The following is a 25,140-nucleotide window of genomic DNA, read 5'->3' as shown; positions in this document are numbered from 1 at the left end:
GACCCATTCATAAAAACAGTTCTTCCTTCCAGAATCAGCGTGTTTAATACCTCCATTGAATTAATGACTTACGACTCACTCATTAAAACAGGAGCATGCTGTCATCTATTGACAATTTAGTTTCACATTCAAAAGTGTCATTGTATTTTTTTTTCTGTAATGTCATGTTTCTGTTCTAATTTCTTTTTTATTATTATTATTCATCTCATAATATTATTTATACACTGCAAGTGCAGTGTAAATCTGCAGGAGCTCCGTGTAAAATATGCTATAAAACACCCTGCTTGTTTATTTCTAAGGAAGAGAATTAGATGCAATGTTTATTTTAGCGGCACAAACGGGCACAAATCGAGCACAAACGAATGGCACCTTTTGGCTAGATTTAGACGATATGGGGTGGAGAGTTACGTAAAAGTCCCAAACAAGTATTTCCCCCATTATATTTAAGAAGGGCTCGGAGATACCAGGTTTGTTTTAACGGCACAAACGGGCACAAATCGAGCACAAACGAACGGCACCGGTTTGGAAAGATTTGGACGACATGGGGTGGAGAGTGACGTCACTGCCCCGAATTGTTTTTGTTATTTCTAAGAAATGGAAATATATTTGACGTTCATTTCAACGGCACAAATCGGCACAAATCGAGCACAAACGAATGACACCAGTTTTGTGTGATTTAGAGGAACTGGGGTGGAGAGTGACGTCACAGCCCCGAAAATATTTTGGTTATATCTAGGGAAGGAAAACAGATACAGTGTTTATTTTAACGGCACAAACGGGCACAAATCGAGCACAAACGAACTGCGCCGGTTTGGAGCGATTTGGACAACATGGGGTGGAAAGTGACGTCATACGGTCAAAAAAATAATGTTTAATATCTTAAACAACAAACCAGCACAAACGTTCGTTTTTGCGGCACAAATCAGCACAAACGTAGCACTAACGAATGGCATAGTTTTGGTCATTATTTCTTTTTATGGGGTGCCAACTTCACGGAGGTTGTTCAAATAGTTGTATCTCGGCCAAATATTGTTCTATCCTAACAAACCACACATCAAAGCTTATTTATTCAGCTTTCAGATGACGTATAAATAGGGTTGGGAATCGAAAATCGATTCCGATTCTGGAATCGGATACTTAAGATAAAGAATCGGATACTTGTTATAATATTAAAATTTCGATTCCTCGTTTCGATTCCTGGTTGCATTTTTTCCATCTAGTGATCTGCCAGGACCTTCAGCGCGTGCAATCTGCCAGGACTTTACGTGGTAATTGTAAACATCAGTCGAAAAGATGGATCACGGTAAGCGTTTAAAAGTGTGTCTACGCTTTGTAAAAACCGAAGACAAATCTACCGCTGCACGCAAACTTCATCTTAGAGATCTGCAAGGGACGGATTTTAGTCCTGCGCCCGCCCACTCCAGAAGGAATATATGTTATTTCGTCCCGCAAAAGCCCACATAAAAGTCACTTATACCCCCGCGGGAAGACAGGTATCTACTTTATCTCTTGGCTGCATGAAACAAACCCTCCCAGTAATGTTAAGGCAAAGATGACCAGAGTAATAGTAACGAACTCGCGCGTGCCTAATGTATTCATTCTTGTATATCGGAGTCGTACATTAGGCACGCATAAATCCGCTGTTGATTCACAAACTATTCATGCTTTCGGTGCTCTGATCCATATTATTTTTGCGTGAAATTTCAAAATATTTGCATAGTTTTCAAAAGGAATGTCCTGTGAGTTTTTTATAATGAATGCTTACCCATAGAGGTGGATCTTGTAAGGGTCAGTGGTGTTTAAGCACATATGAGCACCAGCATAAACAGATTTACAATGTATTTACTGTATTTTTCAATTATATGTTTATTTTATAATAAATACAAACAGTAGATATTCAGTCACTTAAGAAAGAGTACTCTGAAGTTGTGAAGAATGTCTGAATTAAATAATTTAGGTGCTTTAAATCTGTATGTGTGTATTCATGTTAAAAAGTTAGAGCAGAGGATTTTCTTTTAAATTCAAAAGTATAGCTTTAATTTAAAGTTTGTTTGATTTTTTTTTATAACATGCAGGAGAAAAATAAAAAGGCAAAACTAATGTTTAGGTTAATAAAAAAGGTTAAAAAATAAACACCTTTAGAGGAAATGTCAGGCATAGGGGGGCCTTGCAAAACTGACCCGAGAAGAAGGGGGACCTGATATAAAAAAGGTTGAGAACCCCTGTAATAAAATTATATGTTGCAAGCTAGCACTGAAAATAAACATGTTTAATATATTAATGTTTGACTTTTGTGTTTGTTGGTTTTTTTTTTTTTTACTAAATCGGAATCGAAACTGGGAATCGAAAAGAATCGGAATCGATAAGTGGAATCGGAATCGGAATCGAAATCGATAAAATTCAAACGATACCCACCCCTACGTATAAATCTCAATTTCAGAAACTTGACCCTTATGACTGTTTTTGTGCTCCAGGGTCACTATAAGATGTTTTTCTCCTGATTACTGTAAATTAAAGAATATTTTTGGTTAGTTTCAACTTAAAGCCTGTGGACAGCATGTTAAACCTGTTGTCGATTTTCTCAGACAATAAATTTAGCATGAACTTATCATGAAGTACACATTTGAATTTATTTTAGTTATATGTTCATATTTCTAAATATTTAGAATTATTCATTTTAACAATTATCCTATGCCACAATTTTGCCTATTGTTGGATCTCTGTAGTTCATTTTAAAGGAGTAGTTCACGAGTTCACCTTATCTGTAAATATGTAGTTCACTCAGATTTACAGATAAGGTACTCACCACCTTGTCATCCAAGATGTTCATGTCTTTCTTTCTTCAATCGTAAAGAAATGGTGTTTTTTGAGGAAAACATTTCAGGATTTCTCTCCATATAATGGACTTCTATGGTGCCTGCGAGTTTCCAAAATGCTATTTAAATGCAGCTTCAAATGGTTCTAAATGACCCCAGCTGAGGTAGAAGGGTCTTATCTAGTGAAACGATCAATTATTTTCTAAAAACATTTACAATTTATATACTTTTTAATCTCAAACTCTTGCAGAGCTAGACGAGACAAGGATTTGAAGTTAAAAAGTATATAAATACTTAATAAAAATCAAACCCTAAAATTGTACTTTTAATATACCAAACTGGTACACTCTTAAAAATAAAGGTGCTTTAAAAGGTTCTTCACAGTGATGCCATAGAAGAACCATTTTTGGTTCCACAAAGAACCATTCAGTCAAAGGTTCTTTAAAGAACAATCTCTTTCTTACCTTTTTATAATCTGAAGAACCTTCTTTCACCACAAAGTCAAAGTGAACTTTATTGTCAATTCTGCCACATGTACAGGACATACAGAGAATTGAAATTACGTTACTCTCAGACCTTTGGTGCATACAAGTAACATTAAATACAAAAGGTAGAGTTTTAAAAATACGAATAAATACAACTAAACATATAATATATAACAAATTAAAAATACAATATACAAGTAAGGGCACATGGTAGAGAGTGCAAACCAGACAAAGTTGTGCAAATGCAAACAAAGAACCTTTTGTGAAATAGAAAGGTTCTTCAGATGTTAAAGGTTCTTTATGAAACCATTTAGACAAAAAAGGTTCGTCTATGGCATTGTGAAGCACCTTTATTTTAAGAGTGTATATTTAAAGTCTGCTAAATTGGAACAACTCATTTTGTACCTAATGCAATTTAATTGTGCGGAAATAGTGCTGACATCCAACTAAAATAATGACTTGCAAAATAATGACAGTACTTCCAGTTTTGTGTGAACTGTCTCTTTAAGTGCATTTTTTTTTTATTAAAGAAGAGTGATTGAACATTACAAAAATATTGAAATGTAAATTCAGATACACAAAATATAAGAGCAATCTTAAACTATAAAACAGTGAATAAGAGTAGAAAAAATAGACAAACAAAATAAAGTATTAACCACAGAAAAAATAACTAAATAAATAAATAATAAATGAAGAAAATGGAAACAACTAAATTTTTTCGTAAGACATATTTAAATGCTGCAGCGGGGGAGCATTGCCATAAAACAAATTCCTCCATGAAATGTAACAATATGTCATTTTTTTGTTATTGATTTGCTTCCATTTCTGATAAAAGTAAATTACACTTTGGTATGCATTTTGCAAATTTCTGTATATGAATATAATATTTACCTTGCAAAATGTAAAAGTTAATGACATACTCATTTTACTTTTGTGTGAAGAAGTACAACTAACATCTTTTAAAAATAGCATTTAATTAACATTTCTTTGCAGAAATAGAAAGGCACTAAGAGACGAATTTCAGTTATAAAATGACACAAGTCTTTCACATGTGTGTTACATAAACTGCAGGTATTGTCAATGTCCATGAATTTAGAAAGAGCTACTTTGCATGGGTAAATTTGTCTAATATTTTTATTATTACAAGAGGAAGAAAATATTTCGATACCGCCAACTTTTAAAGGTTGTATCAGCGATTTCTAGCCTGAAACATAAAGTGTCAAATTCAGCTGACCTTTCATCACGATCCGCTCGCTGCCTGCCCCATAAATTGTCTGTGAAAAAACCGCGTCTCTCTGGTCAGCCTAGGGTCCGAGATATGCCAAAAAAACAATCGGCACTACCAACCTTTCCACACAAAAACAAACAGTGTTCCAACCAATCAGCGTCAGGGGTTTGGTGTTGTGGACTTTCGCTCCGCCTCCCTCACATCCCTGCACCAGTAGGAAAGTCCACAACACCAAACCCCTGACGCTGATTGGTTGGAACACTGTTTGGTTATCTGTGGTGTGTTGATAGTGCCGATTGTTTTTTTGGCATATCTCGGACCCTAGGCTGACCAGAGAGACGCGGTTTTTTCACAGACAATTTATGGGGCAGGCAGCGAGCGGATCGTGAAGAAAGGTCAGCTGAAATTGACACTTTATGTTTTAGGCTAGAAATCGCTGATACAACCTTTAATTCTGGAAATATCTTTTTGTTGCTTCCCAATGAGAGATGATTATTTATTAGTTGTATGAACCCATTTGGAATAGCTTTACCGCATAAGTGGAATGTTTTCTTCTGTAATCTCCTAACTCATGACCTCACTTCCTGTCGCAACTCTTGTCACATGTCAGCTGGTTGTCCTCTGCGAGTTAGTTCCCTCCTATCTCATCAGTGTAATCACATTGATGCTTGTTATTCCGGCCTCTCTCAGCAGGGCCGTCTCGTTCTTTGATGGAGGCTGCAGATATAGAGCTGGACCCCATGGTTTTGGTCACCCCTACTGACAGCCCTGACTGCGACCATCAGAGACCGACCGCAGTCAGGAACCGTGGGGCGTCAGCGCTCTCCCGCCCGGCCTGTTATCCCCCGCACCCGCCCCCTCCCTCCCGGGCATCTCCCCGCCTTCGCGAACACCCTCTCTGCCGCTTTTGATCAACCCCGACTCCGGCTGCTCCCGCAAAGCGGCCTGGGTAACGGCGCGGACCGGTGTTGCTGTGAAGGGGGGTGAGATGGACCGCATTTGGTCATTTGGACTTCAAGGATGGACGTACCACTGACTCTACGCTTTAATTAGAGGCTGGCATAATAATTGTTTTGCTCAAGACTGTAAAAGAGCCCGTTGAGAGGTGGGCCAGCGCTGGCCGTGTGCGTCCTGCTTAAAATGCCCTGCGTATAGAGGTGGTAGCGGTCAGGGAGGTCTCTAACTGCTTTATATTTATTAAAATTCTGAATAATCTAAGCAATAAGAGATAATGTACAGTCAGACGGTCATTATTGCAGAACAAACCCCACCAGGGTGATCAGGATCCTGACTTGAAGGAGATTTTGCCATAATGACCGACTGGTGGACTGTACATAATATGTTTTATTATACTACTGCTTAGCAGAAAATAAATAAATGGATATGAAATATTGATTTTAGTTTAAATTAATTTATTATGTGAGAAGAAAGAGACTGAGAAATATGGCACTAGCTATGCTGCATTTCGGGTTGGACAAATTGTGATTGTTTGACAGAGTCCCTATGGTTTTTAGGTGTTGAAAGATGATGTTTTTCTGTCAGGGTATAGTTACCTGAAAAATAAATAGATGGAGACATACAGTAACAGGAAAAATTTGTATAGTCAAAGAGTTGCTTATGCTTCATTTTAAAGGAATAAACTAGATAAACTGTTAATTGCCAAACAAAAAAAAGTTGGACTAACCACTTCAGTTTGTCAAAACAAACACAGTTCTCACAAATGAGTTTATTTCTCACAATTGTGAGTTTGTATTTTGCAATTCTGGCATTATTTCTTGCAATTGTGTGGTTATATCTCATTCAGAATTTTTTTCTCGCAATTCTATCTTTATCACAATTGATTTTATATCTTTTGATTCTGACTTTATTTCTCACAATTGTGAGTTTATATCTTGCCATTCAGAATTTTTTACTCACAATTCTGACTTTCTCGCAATTCTGAGTTTATATCTCGCAATTCAGATTTTTTTTCTGACTTTATTTCTTGCAATTGTGAGTTTAAATCTCGCAATTCTGACTTTCTCACAATTGTGAGTTTTTGAGCAGTAAATCAGAATATTAGAATGATTTCTGAAGGATCATGTGACTGGAGTAATGATGCTAAAAAACACTGCTTTGAAATCAGAGAAATAAATACATTTTTAAATATATTCAAATAGAAAACAGTTATATTAAATGGTAAAAATATTTCAAAATGTTACTGTTTTTTATGTTTTATGGATCAAATAAATGTAGGCTTGGTGAGTAGAAGAGACTTCTTTAAAAACATAAAAATCCTACTGTTCAAAAACTTTTGGCTGGTAGTGCATATGTAAAAAATCTTTATAAGTCTTTATATTTATAAGTATTACACTCCTATTTATATAATATATATATTTCCCTATGGTTTTTAGGTGTTGAAAGATGATGTTTTTCTGTCAGGGTATAGTTACCTGAAGGATAGAGACATAATATAATCAAAGAGTTGCTTATGCTTCATTTTATAGGAATAAACTGTTGATTGCCACACAAAATTTTTTTTTACTTTAAATCATTTGCATTGCAAGTATTGCATTTGGATTAATGCTAAAATACAAACTTTTCAGCATCATGTCACTTTTCAAGGCAAAACTGATTTTATATATTGCAATATATATTCTGTAATTAATGCAGCTACATTGCATATATACAGTTTATTTCTCACAATTGTGAGTATATCTTGCAATTATGAGTTTATATCTCACCATTCAGTTTTTTTCTCATAATTCTGAATTAATTTCTCACAATTGTGAGTTTATATCTCGCCATTCAGAATTCCTTTTTAAAATGATATAAACATTAATTTTGCATTGCCATTCATGATTTTTTTCATTTTTCATTTTTTTCAAGTCAGATATTTTAAGCGTATATGGACAAGTTACATTAAAAATGTCATCTGTTATAATGTCATCTCATGTAGCCTAATATTTCACCTTCCTGGCTAGAAATTATAAGAACAAACAACCTGGAAATCCTGGCTTAGTTTAACTTTATATCTCACCATTCAGAATTTTTTCGCACAATTTTGACTAAACAAATAATTACATAAAATAAAATTATTAAAATAATTAAATTGTTATTAAATGAAAATAAATAATTTCTATAAATCCAGGCTTTTTAAGACTTTTTATGACCACTGAATTGGAGGAATCCATTAAGATAAGATTTTTACTCCCCCCCCCCCCCCCCCTCTTTTTTCATTTTTTCCCCCAAGAAACTGTGGCAATATGTTTTTTTAATAATTACATAAAATAAAATGCAATTATTAAAATAATTAAATTGTTTGCAATAATCGCAATTCCAACTTTATTTATCACAATTGTGAGTTTATGTCTTGCAATTCTGACTTTATTTCTCGCAATTGTGAGTTTATATCTCACCATTCTGATTTTGTTTTCTGAGAGCTTGTTTTTGGATTAAACCCAGAATATTCTTTTAAACTGCAAAAGTAAAAGGTGAACTGTGGATTTTCTGTCACAAACAGTGGCACCAAATGGAATTGCTAAATTGGCTGTTTTCACAAAGCAGGTTTCTCGAACACTCAAAAAAAAAATAAAAAAATCAGAATAAGAATTTTTACTGCTTCGTCGCAAGCAAAAGAGCATAACATAGGACCAAAATCGTATTTGTGTCTCTCACTCCGTCTCTCTTGACCCTGGAGAAAGTGTTGGATGGTTCAGAGGAGGTCAGGCTAATATCTGTGCGCTGTAATGAAATATTGATAATCAATGATGTGGCTGACAAATGGAGAGGCGTGCAATGACACCAGCCCCGTGGCCTGAAGACGAGCTTGGTTTAATCTGGATACAGCCAATGAAAATGCTGTGAAATGCTCTTAAAGGTGGCTTCCTTAATGTGGGATTATCCCATCACAGGAGTGACAGAGATTAGAAATAATTACAGACATAATCCTAACAGCTCTGCTTTCTGTGAATGAGAGAGAAAGGGAATCGGATAGACATGTGTATGTATATAGGTCAAGAAGCCCAAACACGGGCCGTTTGACCCTGGATTGAAAGCGCAGCGATGACCCAGGCCTTGTGAAAGACTGGAGACGCCGCTGAAGGTGATTGAAGATGAGTGTGACAGAGATAAGGAGTTAAACGCTCGCCGTGTGTGAGTGTGTCCTCAGTAATAGTCCTGATAAGTGGATGTGTACTGTGTCGGCTCTCCAGGGAGTAAACTCACTCAGATATACATCCATTAAAGAAACACAACGGCGAGAGGCGGCCGAGGCTATTGCCTCAAACTGGATTTCCATAAACAACCTGATGTGTTATAGTACTGGTAATTGGATTTAAAGCTGTATCTACCTCTGTCTATCTATGATGTAATTATTGAAATAATATATAGTCACACTGTCTGTTGATTTGAACAATCTTTAGATGGTATTCAACTACCATTGAATGTAAAATTAAAATAAAAAAAGATGAAAATAATGTTATATATGGTTTTCTTGTTTAATTAATTATCTTATTTTTCCAATTTATATATGAGATTCTCCTGGTTAATTCCAGGGTCTATTATTGTCCAAAGCAATGTTTGAAGACCTCTTATATAGGCTGCTAAATGTTTTTTTTTCCCCTCAATTTCTTGGCAATATGGCAATATTGGCAATATTTTAAAAAAAAATTACATAAAAAAATTATTAAAATAATTAAATTGTTTAATTAAATTAAGCAAATAAATAATTAACTTTAAAGTAACTAATAATAACTTTTTTTTTCATTAAGATTAAATTTTTTCCAAAAGACTGTGGAAATATTTTTTACAATAATTACATGAAAAAAATATTTATTAAGATTATTAAATTGTTTCATTAAATTGTTTCATTAAATTAAGTAATCAAAAATAAATAAAATAGTAAATTTCCATAAATCCAGGCCTTTCAAGAATTTTTATGACCACTGAATTTGATGATTCTATTAAGATACGATTTTTGTGTTTTTTTTCTTTCTTTTTTTCAATTTTTTTTTTTACAGAAACTATGGCAATATTTAAACAAATAATTACATAAAATAAAATTATTAAATTGTTATTAAATTAAAATAAATAAAATAATTAATTTCCATAAATCTAGGCTTTTCAAAAAAAACTTTTTTTCAGTTTTTTCCCCAAGAAACTGTGGCAATAGTTAAAAAAAAATAAAAAATAAAATAATTATTAAATTAAATTAGTAAAATTATTAAAATAAGAAATCAATTAAATTAAACATTTTTTATGTTTTCTATGACCACTGAATAGAATAGATAATAGAAAGATAAGAGTTTTCTTTTTTCTTTTTTGTCAATTTTCTTTCTTTTTTTGTTACAGAAACTTTGGCAATATTTAAAAAAATAACTACATAAAATAATTAAATTGTTTATTAAATTAAGTAATTAAATTAAATTAAATTTGATAATTCCATTAAGATAAGATTTTTATTTAATAATTTATTTTTTTATAATTTTTTTTCTTCTATTTTTTATGGAAATTCAATCATTTCTGCTTGATAAAATATTTTAGAGCTTGACATAATTAGAACAATTCTATTCATTATAAAAAACTCCATGACTTGTGTGTAGGTCTGGAAATCACACTTTTAATATTTAACATATACTGTATCAGTGTTTTAGTTCTAGAGAAATAAAGTGGAATTAAGTTAAAGTAATGCAGCAACAACAAAATCATTATTGTGATCTCCATCTACTAAATAAATTGTCCACATTCTTTCTCAGTTTTGTCATATAACAATAAAAATGATCTGTTTTTCACAGGAGTTGGCACTAGATGACATTCAGACCAAACCAAATCATTTTCTCATGTAAATGCAGTTCAGACATACAAATGTGACAGCATTCAATGTAGGCCGTGTTTTGGGCCTGTTTTGTTGTGTTGTTCATTTGTCGTAGAGTTATCTAGAAGTTAATACATGTTTTTCTAAGATTAAAGAGGCGTCTAAACTCGATATTGTTAAAAATTCCCTATTACCAAGCATTTTTGTCCTTTGTTGAGTTTTGCATCCAGTATCTGACTGATAAAGCTCTGCTGCGTTTATTTTTAATGCAGACCAATTCCCTGAAGTTCAACCATGAAACTCATGTCAGATCCACACAGCTAATCTGATGGTCCCACATAGACCTGCGATTATCACAATAAACGTTGTGCTTTCCTCAAGCCTGACTCCTCCCAAAACAAACTCGTGAAATAGATTTATTCCACACCTATTTCACAGCATTTCCTCAGTGCTGCTTTCCTCAGACTCAAAGATTGCAGTAAAAATGTGGATTTATAGGGCATTTTGAAGTTCCCCTAACAAGTTTCGCACGCTGTTCTCTCCCAAGGACCATCTTCGATGTCTGTAACCCTGCAAAATACCCCAATTTGATGCCAATTTGAAGGCGAGACACTGCAGGTGAATAGGGTCAAAAAATTAATAGTTATGACCTTACTTACCCAGTTGATTGATTGCATTGATAATCGCTAATTTGCATACATTTCTAGTACAAAAATCTATAAAATGTTTTTACAGAGAGGATTTTGGGTATCATTTTGTCATGACGTAATTCACAATAAACTTAGAACAGACAGAAACAATGTTTTTCTTTTTTCTTTACTTTTTTTTTATGCAATTTTTGGGGGAATAAAACAGTGTTGTTTTCGTCAACGATGACGAAATCATTTCGTTGACGCCACTTTTTTCCATGACGAAAATGAGACGATGACGAGATAAAAATGGCTCGTTGATGACTAAAACATGACGAGACGTGTGTGAGTTTTCGTTGACGAGACGAGAATAGACGAAAATGTTAGTGGGTGGTCCGTCAGACGTTTAAAATGCATTACATTTCTGCTTATTGTGCATGCCAATTAAAACCGAAAAAAGTACCTGCCGCTATGGCAAGCCGTTTTAGCATTAAATGCTCTTTGCCATACTAGTATGGCAAGCCGTTTTAGCATTCTATCCTTGTTTGTCTTTTATGTTCTAAAACATTCCTTCATTATTGTAATTATTGGTGAAAATAGTCGATCCGGAAGCTCACATTGTGTTGAACTATAGATCTGCTATTTTCACAACTTATAAGTGACACTACCCAACAGCAAAATACTTACTGACCTACATTAATTTGTTAAAAGACTACTTTTTCCCCTTTTTTTGACTAAAACTAGACTAAAACCTTTTTGACTTTTCGTCGACTAAAACTAGACTAAAACCTTCTTGACTTTTCGTCGACTAAAATTGGACTAAAACTATCACATATAGAAGTGACTAAAATTTGACTAAAACTAATAACCATTTTAGTCCAAAAGACTAAGACTAAGACTAAATCTAAGATGGTTGTCAAAAACAACACTGGAATAAAATGTTGCAAGCAAATTATATAGGAACAAATATCTTTGTAAAAACCTTCAAGATATAGACTTGAATAAAACTGTAATGTTTGGTGTGTGTAAGTGTTACTGAAGTAGAGATTCCTGGCTCAGTGTAGAAGAAAAAAATCATTTTGAGAAAACAGCCTTAAAAAAAATATGCATTGTAATTAAAATTTATTGACACAAATAGATCAAGTGCTATAAAAGAAACACTTAGTCTCGCGTAGCCAGACCTTCAGACTGACGGCTGAAGGTCTGGAATTCATGGCAGCTTTAATTGGCCAAGGCCCGCCCATAAGGCCTTCTGACCGTCATGTCAAACAACCAATCACAGTTTGTTTCGTTCAGCGGCACGTTTCGGGGTGTAGAAATGCCCCCACAACAACAGACTGGCATGCAACAAGTCAGTCATTGAAATAACCAGCATTGAAAGTTAAAGGAACCGTATGTAGGATTGTGGCCAAAACTGGTACTGCAATCACTTTCAAAATACTGTAGAACGGTGTATCCCCTCCCGCTCCCCCCTGACTCGAGGTTGCCAGCTAAGCTGTAGGAGTAGGCTGCTACAAGGAGCTTCCAATGGCAAGTGACGAGTCCTACACTGTAATTTGTTTTTCTTCTGTTAATTATGTTTATGCTTCACAAGAGATGTTTTCAGAAGTAATTATGTATCGCAAAAATTTACAGATGGCGATTAGCCAAATATTTCGCAAAGATGTACTGTAATACCACAATTCAGTCGGAACATAGATTGTTTTCATACCCTGCTAGTGGTGTGATATAAAGCTTTTTATGAACGCATTTAGCACGGGCGACCGTGGAACGGTCCGCACTGTGTACGGAAGTAAAGTTAGCCAAACATGAATCTTACCTGTCCAGGAGAAAATTAGCAACGTAGGCGTCTATCTTCAAATTCTTCTCCATTTTCAGCCGTCTCCATCTTTCAAAGGCATCTCCTATACAAATCCTTGTTTTATTTCGGACTTTGTCACGACGTATTTCGGATTCATAACCAGGTCTTTTAGGTTTCGTAACGTTATACATGTTTTATCCGACACGTTCGTAGCTGCAGCTGTAACAGAGCTGGCAACCCGGATGACGAAACTCTACTGACTTCGTGATTGGTAGACAGCTGGAGGGTAGAGCCTCAGACCAAAACACAAAATGACAACAATAACATCAGTTGAGGGCTGCAACTCTCACTTTTAAATGACAATATCTAGGCCGGACCACTGTTGTCAGTGATATAAGTATTTGAAATGAACATGATTTCTTAATGTCTAGTGACATGTCAGGGCCATTTTATGATTAACTGACATAAATTTCTTACATACGGTTCCTTTAACAAAGAAGAGGGAGAACAAGCAGTAAGTCAGTAATTTGTTCGCGAGCGTCGCAAATGTGTATAACAACAACGGCGTCTGCATAAGCACCTTTTAGCAAAACGCAGAGTAAATCAGTCTGCTCTTTGTTTCCCGGTGGACCGAAAATAAACGCGACACTCGCGTGTTCCGGAAATCCGATCAAATTCAACTAATCAGATGACGACTTCGACATTCCTGAAGTGTTTCCAGTAAAGTGTACCATATGCATCAGACGTTTAGCCAACGTTCTGTGGGCGTGACGTCTGAGGCTGAGACTAAGAAACACTTAATGTCTTTTAGATGTTTACTTTCCACTAGTCTGAAAAAAAAACACTTAATGAAAAACCAAAAAGGCCAAAATCTCTAAATTAACAGGTTTTTTAAAAAACAGCATTTTTGCCTGCAGTTTCTCCCCTTAAGCACAGTTTTACTCCCATTTCCCCCCCCCCCCTGTGTATTTTTTTAATAATTACATTATACATAAAATAAAATTATAAAAATAATTACGTAATCAATAAAATAAAATAATAATTTCCATGTTTTATATATTTTTTTATATTTTATATTTGATATTTTATATATTATATTTTTTTCAATTTTCCTTTTTTTTTCTACAGAAACTGTGGCAATATTTTTTATAAATAATTACGTGACATCAAATAAAATTATAAAAATGATTAAATTAAATTAACAATTAAATTAAAATAAATAAAATAATAATTTCCATATTTTTTTATGTTTTACATATTATATTTTTAAATTTTTTTTGCTTTAGTTTTCCTTTTTTTCTACAGAAACTGTTGCAATATTTATAAAAAAATAAGTACATGAAATAAAATTATTAAAATAATTCAATTGGTTTATTAAATTAAGTAATTAAATTAAAATAAATAAAATAATTAATTTCCATAAATCCAGGCTTTTCAAGAATTCTTATGACAACTGAATTTGATAATTCTATTAAAATAAGATATTTATTTATTTTTTCAGTGTTTTTTATAGAAATTCAATAGATAAAGTGCTATAAAAGAAACACTTAACAATGTCTTTTAGATGTTTTCTTTCCACTAGTCTGAAAAAAACACTTTATGAAAAACGAAAAAGGCCAAAATCTCAAAATTAACAGGTTTATGAAAAAACAGCATTTTTGCCTGCAGTTTCTCCCCTTAATCACAATTTTACTCCCATCCCCCCCCCGTGTATTTTTTTTAATAATTACATTACATAAAATAAAATTATAAAGATAATTAAATTAAGTAATCAATAAAATAAAATAAAATAAATAATAATTTCCATGTTTTATATATTTTTTTATTTTATATTTGATATTTTATATATTGTATTTGTTTGTTTCAATTTTCCTTTTTTTCTACAGAAACTGTGGCAATATTTTTTATAAATAATTACGTGACATCAAATAAAATTATAAAAATAATTAAATTAAGTAATCAATTAAATTAAAATGAATAAAATAATAATTTCCATATTTTTTATGTTTTACATATTATATTTTTAAAATTTTTTTGCTTTAGTTTTCCTTTTTTTCTACAGAAACTGTTGCAATATTTATAAAAAAATAAGTACATGAAATAAAATTATTAAAATAATTCAATTGGTTTATTAAATTAAGTAATTAAATTAAAATAAATAAAATAATTTCCATAAATCCAGGCTTTTCAAGAATTTTTATGACCACTGAATTTGATAATTCTATTAAAATAAGACCTAGTTTTTTTTTTTTTTTAATAGAAATTCAATAGATAAAGTGCTATAAAAGAAACACTTAACAATGTCCACTAGTCTGAAAAAAACACTTTATGAAAAACAAAAAAGGCCAAAATCTCAAAATTGACAGGTGCATGAAAAAACTGCGTTTTTGCCCTTAAGCACAATTTTACTCCATGTATCAGAAGTTGTTAAATACGAGTTGTTTCATTTTTTTCTATGTGAATGTGTATCTGGTCAATCAGTTGAGCTCCTCTCAGGAGAACAAGGAAAATGACTGGAAAAAAATCTTAGCTCAGCCAGGACATTTAGCAAAAAAAAGGTGGACCGAAGGTCAGTAAAGTGCTAAATGCTGTTTCCGAGTCTCCTGGCGGTTCCCTGTGCCGATGGGATGCCTTTCCAGTCTCCCGGCCCCCTCCTGTTTCGATGCGACGAGGCGAACTTGACTACTTTTAAGAGTAGTTTCAGAGGGGCTCAAGCGAGCCTGTTAGCCTTCAGAAGATATACACGTCTGGCAAAGTGAGAGCAAATTTCTCCTGGAGAACAGAAATGTCCGATATTTGATCGCGCCGTCCCACTCAAACGCTAAACGTTGTCAAATGAGACTGAGCGGAAAATCCGCTTCCCAGAGGTCCTCTGCGCTCGCTGTTACATCTCAGAGCAAACCAAATCAGAGTCCAGTAAATGCTGAACATACCTACATTTAAGTGATGTATTGCAGCGTTTGGCCATTTTGAGGGTTTTACCGGAAATCGCCAGGAGAATACTCACTTTTTCTTTTCTCCTGACTGCTTTTTCCCCTCGTCACCTCTTTTTATCTTTTCTCTTTTTGCACAAGTGCAAGTGTTTAGTAGCCAGTTAAGAATGAGACAATGGAAACTTCAGTTAACCCAGAGCCATATTGTTCACTAAAGTCTCTCTGTAGGCACTACTTTTATCTCTTTAAACTAATCTTTGATAATCAGAATGACATGTTTAACCTTTTAAGGCGAGACAATGCAGGTGAATAGGATAAAAAAAAAAACAGTTGATTGATTACATTGATAATTGCAAACATTTTCTTTTTAATTTTATTTTTATTTAATTTTGATGCTTTCATGCCAAAATCAAAGAAATCAGTCCAACTACACTGGAAAAAAAATATGCACACATACACATTAGTATATATAAAATTTTAGAAATATGTTACATTTTATTTAATTTTAATTTAATACACTGTCAAAAAAAATATTTTTTAACCTGTAAATAAAACAAAGCTTGCTATTTTACAATAAAGTAATATTTCAGTCTTTATACTTAATAATTTCAACATTTTTTCAATGTGTTACTTGCCGTTTCTTCATAATTATTAGTGAAATTTACTGGCAATTTCATATTTTACACACAGTGGGATTTTAAAGCAGAATTTTTAGCTGAAATGGTCTTTCAGAAATCATTCTAATATTCTGATTTGCTGCTCAAAAAACATGTATTATTATGTTTAAAACAGCTGAGTAGATTTTTTTTTTCTCAGGTTTCTTTGAATAAAAAAAGCATTTATCTGAAATTGAATTTTTTGGGGGGGTCTTTTAAATATTAATCTGGTAACATGATTTCAAAAATTGCAAACCTCATGAAAAACACATCTGATATAAAATAGCTCATTTAATATTTAGTTTGACCTCCAGAAATTGCTGATCAACATTTTCTAAAGGTTAAGCACCTGCCTTCATTGACCATTTGCTTAAAATGACCAAAGAATATGGTTTCTGCTTCTATTTCATCCCTATTCCTGAAGAATATCACAGAAAGTTAAGTACAATTAGATAAAATATTCAAAAAAGCCAAAGTAGACTCATGAACATACTTGTGAAGGTTATCTATCCAGGTTCATGACTTAATAGCTGAAACCTACTTAAAGATCTTATGAAAAGCGTCTTGGAATCATATCACTTCTGGTTGACTGGCACTTGATGAAAGACTCGAGCCACGTGGGCCTCATTCAGACTTTAATTGTTTTATTTAGATTTATAGATTTCTAAGCACAGTGGTTTCCCGTCTCAGGAGATCTTTTTTTTAATGAAATATTGAGTTCAAAGACTCTTAGACCACACAGAGAAGTGTGTGTGTGAATGCTGAAGGCAATAGCAAAGTGGACTGAGCACATCAAAGTGAACACAAATCTTCACATTGGAAACCAGATTACAGCTGGTAAGATTAGCGCAGTGCTAGAAACAAGGTACATATACTGTCACACACACTCAGACAATTGAGCATCAGGAGTACTGCAATTTCTAAAATCAAATCAAACGGCAGTTTGAAGACGGCCCTATTTCCGGTGCTGTAAAGATCACAGAACTGCAATGAAAAATTATTTGATCCCCTTCTGATTTTTTATGTTTGCCCTGACAAAGAAATTATCAGTCTATAATTTTAATGGCAGGTTAATTTGAACAGTAAAAGACAGACTAATAACAAAAAAACTCCAGAAAAATGCATTTCAAAAAAGTTATAAATTGATTTGCATTTTAATGAGTGAAATAAGTATTTAATCCCCTAACAATCAGCAGGATTTCTGGCTTTATACAGGTAACAAGCTGAGATTAGGAGCACTTCCTTTAAGAGAGTGCTCCTAATCTTAACTTCTTACCTGTATAAAAGACACCTGTTCACAGAAGCAATCAATCAATCAGATTCCAAACTCTCCACCATGGCCAAGACCAAAGAGCTGTCCAAGGATGTCAGGGACAAGATTGTAGACCTACACAAAGCTGAAATGGGTTGTAAGACCATCGCCAAGCAGCTTGGTGAGAAGCAGTTGGTCGATTATTCGCAAATGGTAGAAAGACAAAATAACTCTCAATCTCCTAGAGTCTGGGGCTCCATGCAGGATCTCACCTTGTAGAGTTTCAATGATCATGAGAACGGTGAGGAATCAGCCCAGAACTACTCTCTTAAAGGGGTCATCGGATGCAAAACTAACTTTTACATGTTGTTTGAACATTAATGTGCATTGGCAGTTTGTGCACACGGCCACCCTACAATGATAAAAATCCACGTAGTGGTATTTTTTTAATCTTTAAAAGTAATATCCCCTTTTTAAAATCAGCTTCTTTTTGGTGTGACGACACACAGACAGAGGCCACTCCCACAATAGTTTGATTGACTTGCGCGCCTTACCTTAGACCCGCCCTCACCGAGCTGAAACAGTCCGACTCCGATCGTTGTTGGATGTAATAATGAACATAGCAGTCGTCACTTACTCCCAACATCTGAGCCGCTGAAGACCCAGAGGATTAACGTTACTTTAGTTTTTGAAAGGAAAGTGCAGATCCTGATCTACATATGCATCTATGTTCGTGCGAATCATTCGTGATGCAGCTTCACCCACAGCAGAAGTTAGAATAAGGGGTTTTTATGCATCTTTGGCCTTCCTTAATGTGCTTGTTAGCAAGTTTCGCCGCTAAACGCGGCTAAAGTAAACAGTGCGGCTCATCATCCCACGGCAGAGAGGAGTGGGGCGAGCAGAGAAGGAACATGCAACAAAATAGCTCGCTTTAAAAAGGATTTTGAGATTTGAGACCATTGAGACTTTTCATTAAGACCCTAAAGAATCATATCAATTTGTGGAAAATGGGCATCCGATGACCCCTTTAAAAATAAAGGTTCCACAAAGGTGCTTTTGCAGTGATGCCATTAAAGAACAATTTTTGGTTTCCCAAATAACCTTTCAGTGAACAGTTCTTAAAAGAACCATTTTAAAGAACATTTTAAAAATCTAAAGAACCTTTTTTGACTATGAAGAACCTTTTCTGAATTTGAAAGGTTCCATGGATGTCAAAGGTTCTTCATGGAACCATTGATGCCAATATAGAACCTTTATTTTTAAGAGTGTACATGAGAGGATCTTGTCAATGATCTTGAGGCAGCTGGGACCATAGTCACCAACACTAGGCCATAAAAGACTGAAATCCTGCAGCACCCCCAAAGGTCCCCCTGCTCAAGAAAGCACATATACAGGTCCGTCTGAAGTTTGCCAGTGAACATCTGAATGATTCAGAGGAGAACTGGGTGAAAGTGTTGTGGTCAGATGAGACCAAAATCGAGCTCTTTGGCATCAACCCATCTCGCCATGTTTGGAAGAGGAGGAATGCTGCCTATGACCCCAAGAACACCATCCCCACAATGAAAAATGGTGGTGGAAACATTATGCTTTGGGGGTGTTTTTCTACTAAGGGGACAGGACAACTGCACCACATTAGAGGGACGATGGACGGGGTGAAAACCTTCCCTCATCCAGGGCATTAAAAAATGGGTCGTGGATGGATATTCCAGCATGACAATGACCCAAAACACACGGCCAAGGCAACAAAGAAGTGGCTCAAGAAGAAGCACATTGAGGTCCTGGAGTGACCTAGCCAGTCTCCAGACCTAAATCTCAAAAAAAAAAAAAACTTGTGGAGGGAGCTGAAGGTTGGAATTGCCAAACGTCAGCTTTGGAACCTTAATGACTTGGAGAGGATCTGCAAAGAGGAGTGGGACAAAATCCATTCTGAGATGATGGCCAACTACAAGAAACGTCTGGCCTCTGTGATTGCCAACAAGGGTTTTGCCACCAAGTACTAAGTCATGTTTTGCGAAGGGGTCAAATACTATGTCTACAATCTTGTTCCAGACATCCTTGGACATCTCTTTGGTCTTGGCCATGGTGGAGAGTTTGGAATCTGATTGATTGATTGCTTCTGTGGACAGGTGTCCCTTTAAGAGAGTGCTCCTAATCTTAGTTTGTTACCTGTATAAAAGACACCTGGGAGCCAGAAATCTTGCCCCCCTGATAGGGGACCAAATACTTATTTCATTCATTGAAATGCAAATCAATGTATAACTTTTTTGAAATGCGTTTTTCTGGATGCTTTTGTTGTTGTTCTGTCTCTCGCTGTTCAAATAAACCTACCATTAAAATTATAGACTGATCATTTCTTTGTCAGTGGGCAAACATACAAAAACAGCAGGGGATTAAATAATTTTTTCCCCTCACTGTATCAGGTCATCTCTAGCTGCGTTTCCATTACAGATTTGCGCAAAACTTTGACGATATTTTATAAATGTCGATTAAAAAGTGTTGCGAAATGGTGGTTTCCATTAACCGATGTTATGCAGCTGAAACATATAATTTTCCTCTCGTGATCAGTGTTGTGCAAGTTACTTCCAAAACGTAATACATTATATATTACTAGTTACTGTCTTTTAATAGTAATTAGTTACATTACAATATTACTGTCTCTAAATTGTAATGCGTTACACTACTTTTAAGTTACTGTTGAGTTACTTTCATCAAAATATCCACAGATTATAAAATGCCAAAAAAAAGTTTATAGCTGCTCATTATACATTAAATTTAGGATAGCTAGCATAAAATTATAAAAACATATTTAGGTAGGCCTACCGGTATGTCTGTTAATGTTACGTTGTAGTTTAGGTTAAACACAGATAAGCACAAAACTCATTAATACTTTCAGAAATAACACCGGTAAATAAAGCGAAGTGTTATAATGTACAATCATTAAACACAATGAATAGCCTATAGGCTATTTTACAGTGATGGGCAAGCTACTTGGAAAATGTAGTGAGCTAAGCTAACAGTTACTCTTCATTAAATGAAGCTTAACTACACTAAAGCTACAGCCTTTGGTAATGTAGCAAGCTAAGCTACAGCATCATGGCAAAAGTAGTTCACTACATCTAAGCTATTTTTTAAAATTTCATTTTTCTATTGAACCAACATCATACAAAGTCAGTGCTCTCTCAGTGATCAATTAAATTGTCAGTCATACAGGCATGCAAGTTCAGTTTAATTGTTTATTCAACCACTCTTCCAAACCAATTTGGCAACAAAAATCTGTATCATGTACAGGGCTGGATTTATCTCATATTCTGGGGGGTTGAATTCTTTCTTGAAAAAAATAAAAACAAAAAAGCAATGGCACCAGTCTCACAATATTAAACGAATAAAACAGGGAAAACACAAAATTTGTAAATAAAATAATTTTATACATATTATTGAATAACATAGTCTATATATGGATGGGTGTTCGTCAACTGATTGCATGTCGTCAGAGTTTACAGTGTTGACAGCTTCGTAATAAATAGCCTAAAGGAAGCGCTGTAGATTTGTTGTATATAGCTACTAAAATATGACAGACCGCACAAAAACAGCACTTTAATTTACTGCCGTGTTTGAACAAAGATAGTGATTGATTTCATGAATACAGGAGCCTGATTTTTTTAATTGTCAGAATCTATAGTACATAACAAATACAAAAATAAAAACAAATCACAAACTTTTGCAGTCAAGACTGTGAATAAAAGACAAGTGTGGAATGTAAGCCAGATTTGGCCCAGACTCTGTTACTATCTGGGAAGCAAAGCTAAATTCTATTGTAAATTTGTTAACTGACAGTAAGAATATATAACCGAATCAAGCGGCTATTTTCGTTTGCAGAAGGTAAAATGCATTAACGTAAAAATTTAACCGACAGGTCACAGCGGCTAGGCCTATAAGTCACATTTGTGACCCTGGACCACAAAACCAGTCATAAGGTTAAATTTTACAAAACTGAGATATATACATCATATGAAAGCTCAATAAATAAGCTTTCTATTGATGTATAGTTTGTTAGGATAGGACAATATTTGGCCGAGATTCATCTATTTGAAAATCTGGAATCTAAGGGTGCAAAAAAATCAAAATACTGAGAAAATCACCTTTAAAGTTGCCCAAATTAAGTTCTTAAAAATGCATATTACTAATCAAAAATTACATTTTGATAGGTTTACAGTAGGAATTTTACAAAAAATCTTAATGTAACTTGATCTTTACTTAATTTCCTAATGATTTTTGACATAAAAGAAAAATCAATAATTTTGACCCATACAATGTATTTTTGGCTATTGCTACAAATATACCCCAGCGACTTAAGACTGGTTTTGTGGTCCAGGGACACATTTTATTATATTCTGAAATAAACAGGCCTACAGCATAATGTTATGACATTATTTCCCTCACTCCACAACAAATCCTTTAACTTTAATCTTATTCAGAACAGAACAATGATGAAATAAATAAATAAATAAATTTGCCTAAACAATCCAAAATAAATTAAATGTGAAAGTAAAGATGGGCTTATGTAGACTACCTCTCTTGCCACAAATACAAATGTTTCCATATCTGCAATGTATTTGAAGCAAAATTATTATGCATTGGGTGCTTTGTACTTCATGCACGTCGACGGAAAATATCATGATGAGCAAAAATGTGCCACAGGACCGGTGGTCATGCTGAACTGCATGTTATACACACTATTTAAATTGACTAGTGTAACTTTTGGGTGACTGTGTTTTATTTTTCAAATGAACATAGTGTGCGCGTAAGACACCAGCGCGATCAAACAGCTGAATATCATATTCTGTCATGTTGGTCATAGTAAAGGCATAATTTGCTACTGCAAAGTCCAAAGCAGTTTGAAGTATTCAGAATATTAGCAAAGATTATTATAATTCGTTTAGACTAGAACACGGTTTCATTCTTATTTTGCTATGGAACCTGGACGTTTTTTGTTTGTTTGTTTTTACTAACGAACCGAAATATTTTGCCTTTCGCCATGAATTTGACACCCACTCTCTGCCCATCTTGTACTTCTGAGTTTGAGATCTTCCCAGAGCACTAGCCTGCTTCAAATACTAAAATCAAGGCGCCCATGGCCCATCACTAGCATTGCAGATTATACAGTTTTCTGTTGCTATGTGGGCGCTCAGTTTTTTTCTGACATTTAGCTAAAATATCGACAACAAAAGTCTCGACAACCAGTGCTAGACTAAGACACACTTTTCTCATATCTTCGAATGCAAAAAAAAAAAAGAACATTAGCCTTTATTAATGTACTTTCAATCAACACTTCTTTATGTACCTCAAGTCTGCAAACACGCTGAGATGCTTCAAACTGCGTACCGCACTTCATTCACGAGAGAGGCGGGAGGAATAATACGGTTTGACTGACAGTTTAATGAGCCAATGGCATCACGAGGTTTAGTGGCGGTGGCGTCGCTTACTGACCCAGGATCAGTGATCCGTAGCAGTTATATTTCCGATTTGAGCTTAAAGTATAGAACAATATATAGCTTGTAGCTTTTGTTGACGCTACCGCGTTACTTGATCAAAATAATAGCTTAGCTACTGAAAAGCTATTTGATTCAGAAAACAGCGACGCTACCACCACGCTACTGAGAAATGTAGTTAAGCTAGTAGCGTCACTACTTGTAGCGACGCTACTGCCCAACACTGCTATTTTAAATGGTTTTCAGAACAACCAAGAATGAAGAATACAAGTTGCTAAACAAGCCAAAACGAATGAGGGTAAAAGCGAAACTAAAAACAAACGGTGTTGTTCTCGTGCAGCCTACCTCTCTCATTCTGCATCAATCCAATTAAATGTGTCCATATTCGTGATGTATTTGAATGCTAAACTATTATGTAAACCAGGATTTGTACTTAACGCGCTTATAAAACATCCTCCTCACATGAGCAAATATGTGTTTGGCTCGAGCTCAGGCTGACGGCACGGATACTATGCAGTACGCACTATTTCATTTGACCAGTGACTGTATTTTATTCTTATAATTAACAGACTGCAACTTTTGCAACGCTGTGTGTGCGTGAGGCGCCGGGGCAATCGAATAGCGGAATAACTCCGTCATTTTTGGTCATACAGATCATTTATAACTGCAGTGTGTTTACTTTTATTTCTGTCATCTTGGTTTCCTTTCCGTGAACTTTCAAAGAGCGCCACTCCACACAAAAGTGAACCAAACTCAGCAGCATATGTCACTCAGTCTTTTCGTTTTGAAAATCAGATATATTTCGCGTATTCATCCATTTTATATGCGGACTATGATTTAATAAAAACAGATTTAGTCATTTTTAGCTTATTTTTTTTTCTCTTCTCCGACTCCGCAGCTCTCATCATTAGTTTAGTGTTACTGGCACCAGTCTAGATGTTTCTAGGAGTCCGAGTTACTCGTGCTGTTTCTCCATAACGGGAGTGCGTCCATCTCATAAATGTAGAATCCGTCTCTGCAGTCATCTCAACCATCGAATTCCAGCAACAGGAAGACAAAATATTTTACTTGTGGACTTTTTTAATTCACAAATTAATGTTGAGTTAAAATATGTTGATGTAACTTGCGTTACTGAGATTGTAACGAGTAATATTATTACCCAAATTGTATTAGTAATGCGTTATATTACCGCGTTACAGCGAAAAGTAATAAACTACTGTAACATATTACTTTTGTAATGCGTTACTCCCAACACTGCTCGTGATAAGTCATGGCAATGGATTTTTGTAGGATTTTGGCTATATTTAATATGCGAAAAAACGTTTCCATTGCTGTTTTGCGAAATATTCCTTTTTCAAATTGGCAAAAAAAAAAAACACCTCATGCGAGTTTAAAAAGTTTTTTGCGATATATGGGAGTTTTTGTGCAATAGACGCGTTTTCATTATTTTTAGTTCACAATTTCAATTTGCGCAATTTAAAGGGTAATGGAAATATAGCTATTGTTGCAAACTCCACATTTAGTAGCTTTTATAAAACGGACACAACCACATAATGTAAAATTGTACTGTTTTAATGGTAAAGACTGTCAAAAATGCAGTAGTTTCTTACAAATATATAAATGTTGATCATTTTTTGACATGTATAGCAGTCAAAATACTTGAGACAAACCTACTTTTTTAAGTGCAGACATATAGTTCTTTGTGCAAAAAAGTTACAAAACACCTAACTGTATGCTTTTTGTGGGCAATGCTCTATCCAGTTACCTCTTGACCCCAGTAAGGACAAAGGCACTGAGACACAGAAACTTTATGAGTTATAGCTATCCGTGCACTGTGAAACGGAAGTTTTCACCCCAGTAATTCCCGAATGAGGGGGAAAGGAAAAAGTGTTAGTGTAATTTTTCTTCTTTATGAGTTACAAAGTCATACCCACATGCATCAAATGAAATAGCTTTTCACTGGCACTCAATAATGGACACAAAATCCTTCTTGCAGCTGCTGTGGGATTGATGTTGAACTCACACTGGGACGGATGTCTTTGTCTGGCTTTGGGTGA

The 25,140-nt window shown here is 34.7% G+C and overlaps 1 protein-coding gene across 1 annotated transcript in view; it reads right to left on the bottom strand.

The window, feature by feature from the left end:
- The window catches only part of LOC141297511 (receptor-type tyrosine-protein phosphatase epsilon-like), a 25,486-nt gene extending 19,958 nt beyond the window's left edge, over positions 1–5,528 (bottom strand). Inside the window, exon 1 of the mRNA XM_073827935.1 lies at positions 5,336–5,528. Within this exon, the coding sequence (XP_073684036.1) occupies positions 5,336–5,528 (193 nt within the window). The remainder of the gene's footprint in view (positions 1–5,335) is intronic.
- Between the last annotated feature and the right edge of the window lie 19,612 nt (positions 5,529–25,140).

Source organism: Garra rufa, chromosome 22 (genome assembly GCF_049309525.1).
Source record: "Garra rufa chromosome 22, GarRuf1.0, whole genome shotgun sequence".
NCBI classification, from domain to species: Eukaryota; Metazoa; Chordata; class Actinopteri; order Cypriniformes; family Cyprinidae; genus Garra; species Garra rufa.
This window is presented reverse-complemented; position numbering and strand designations above follow the sequence as displayed.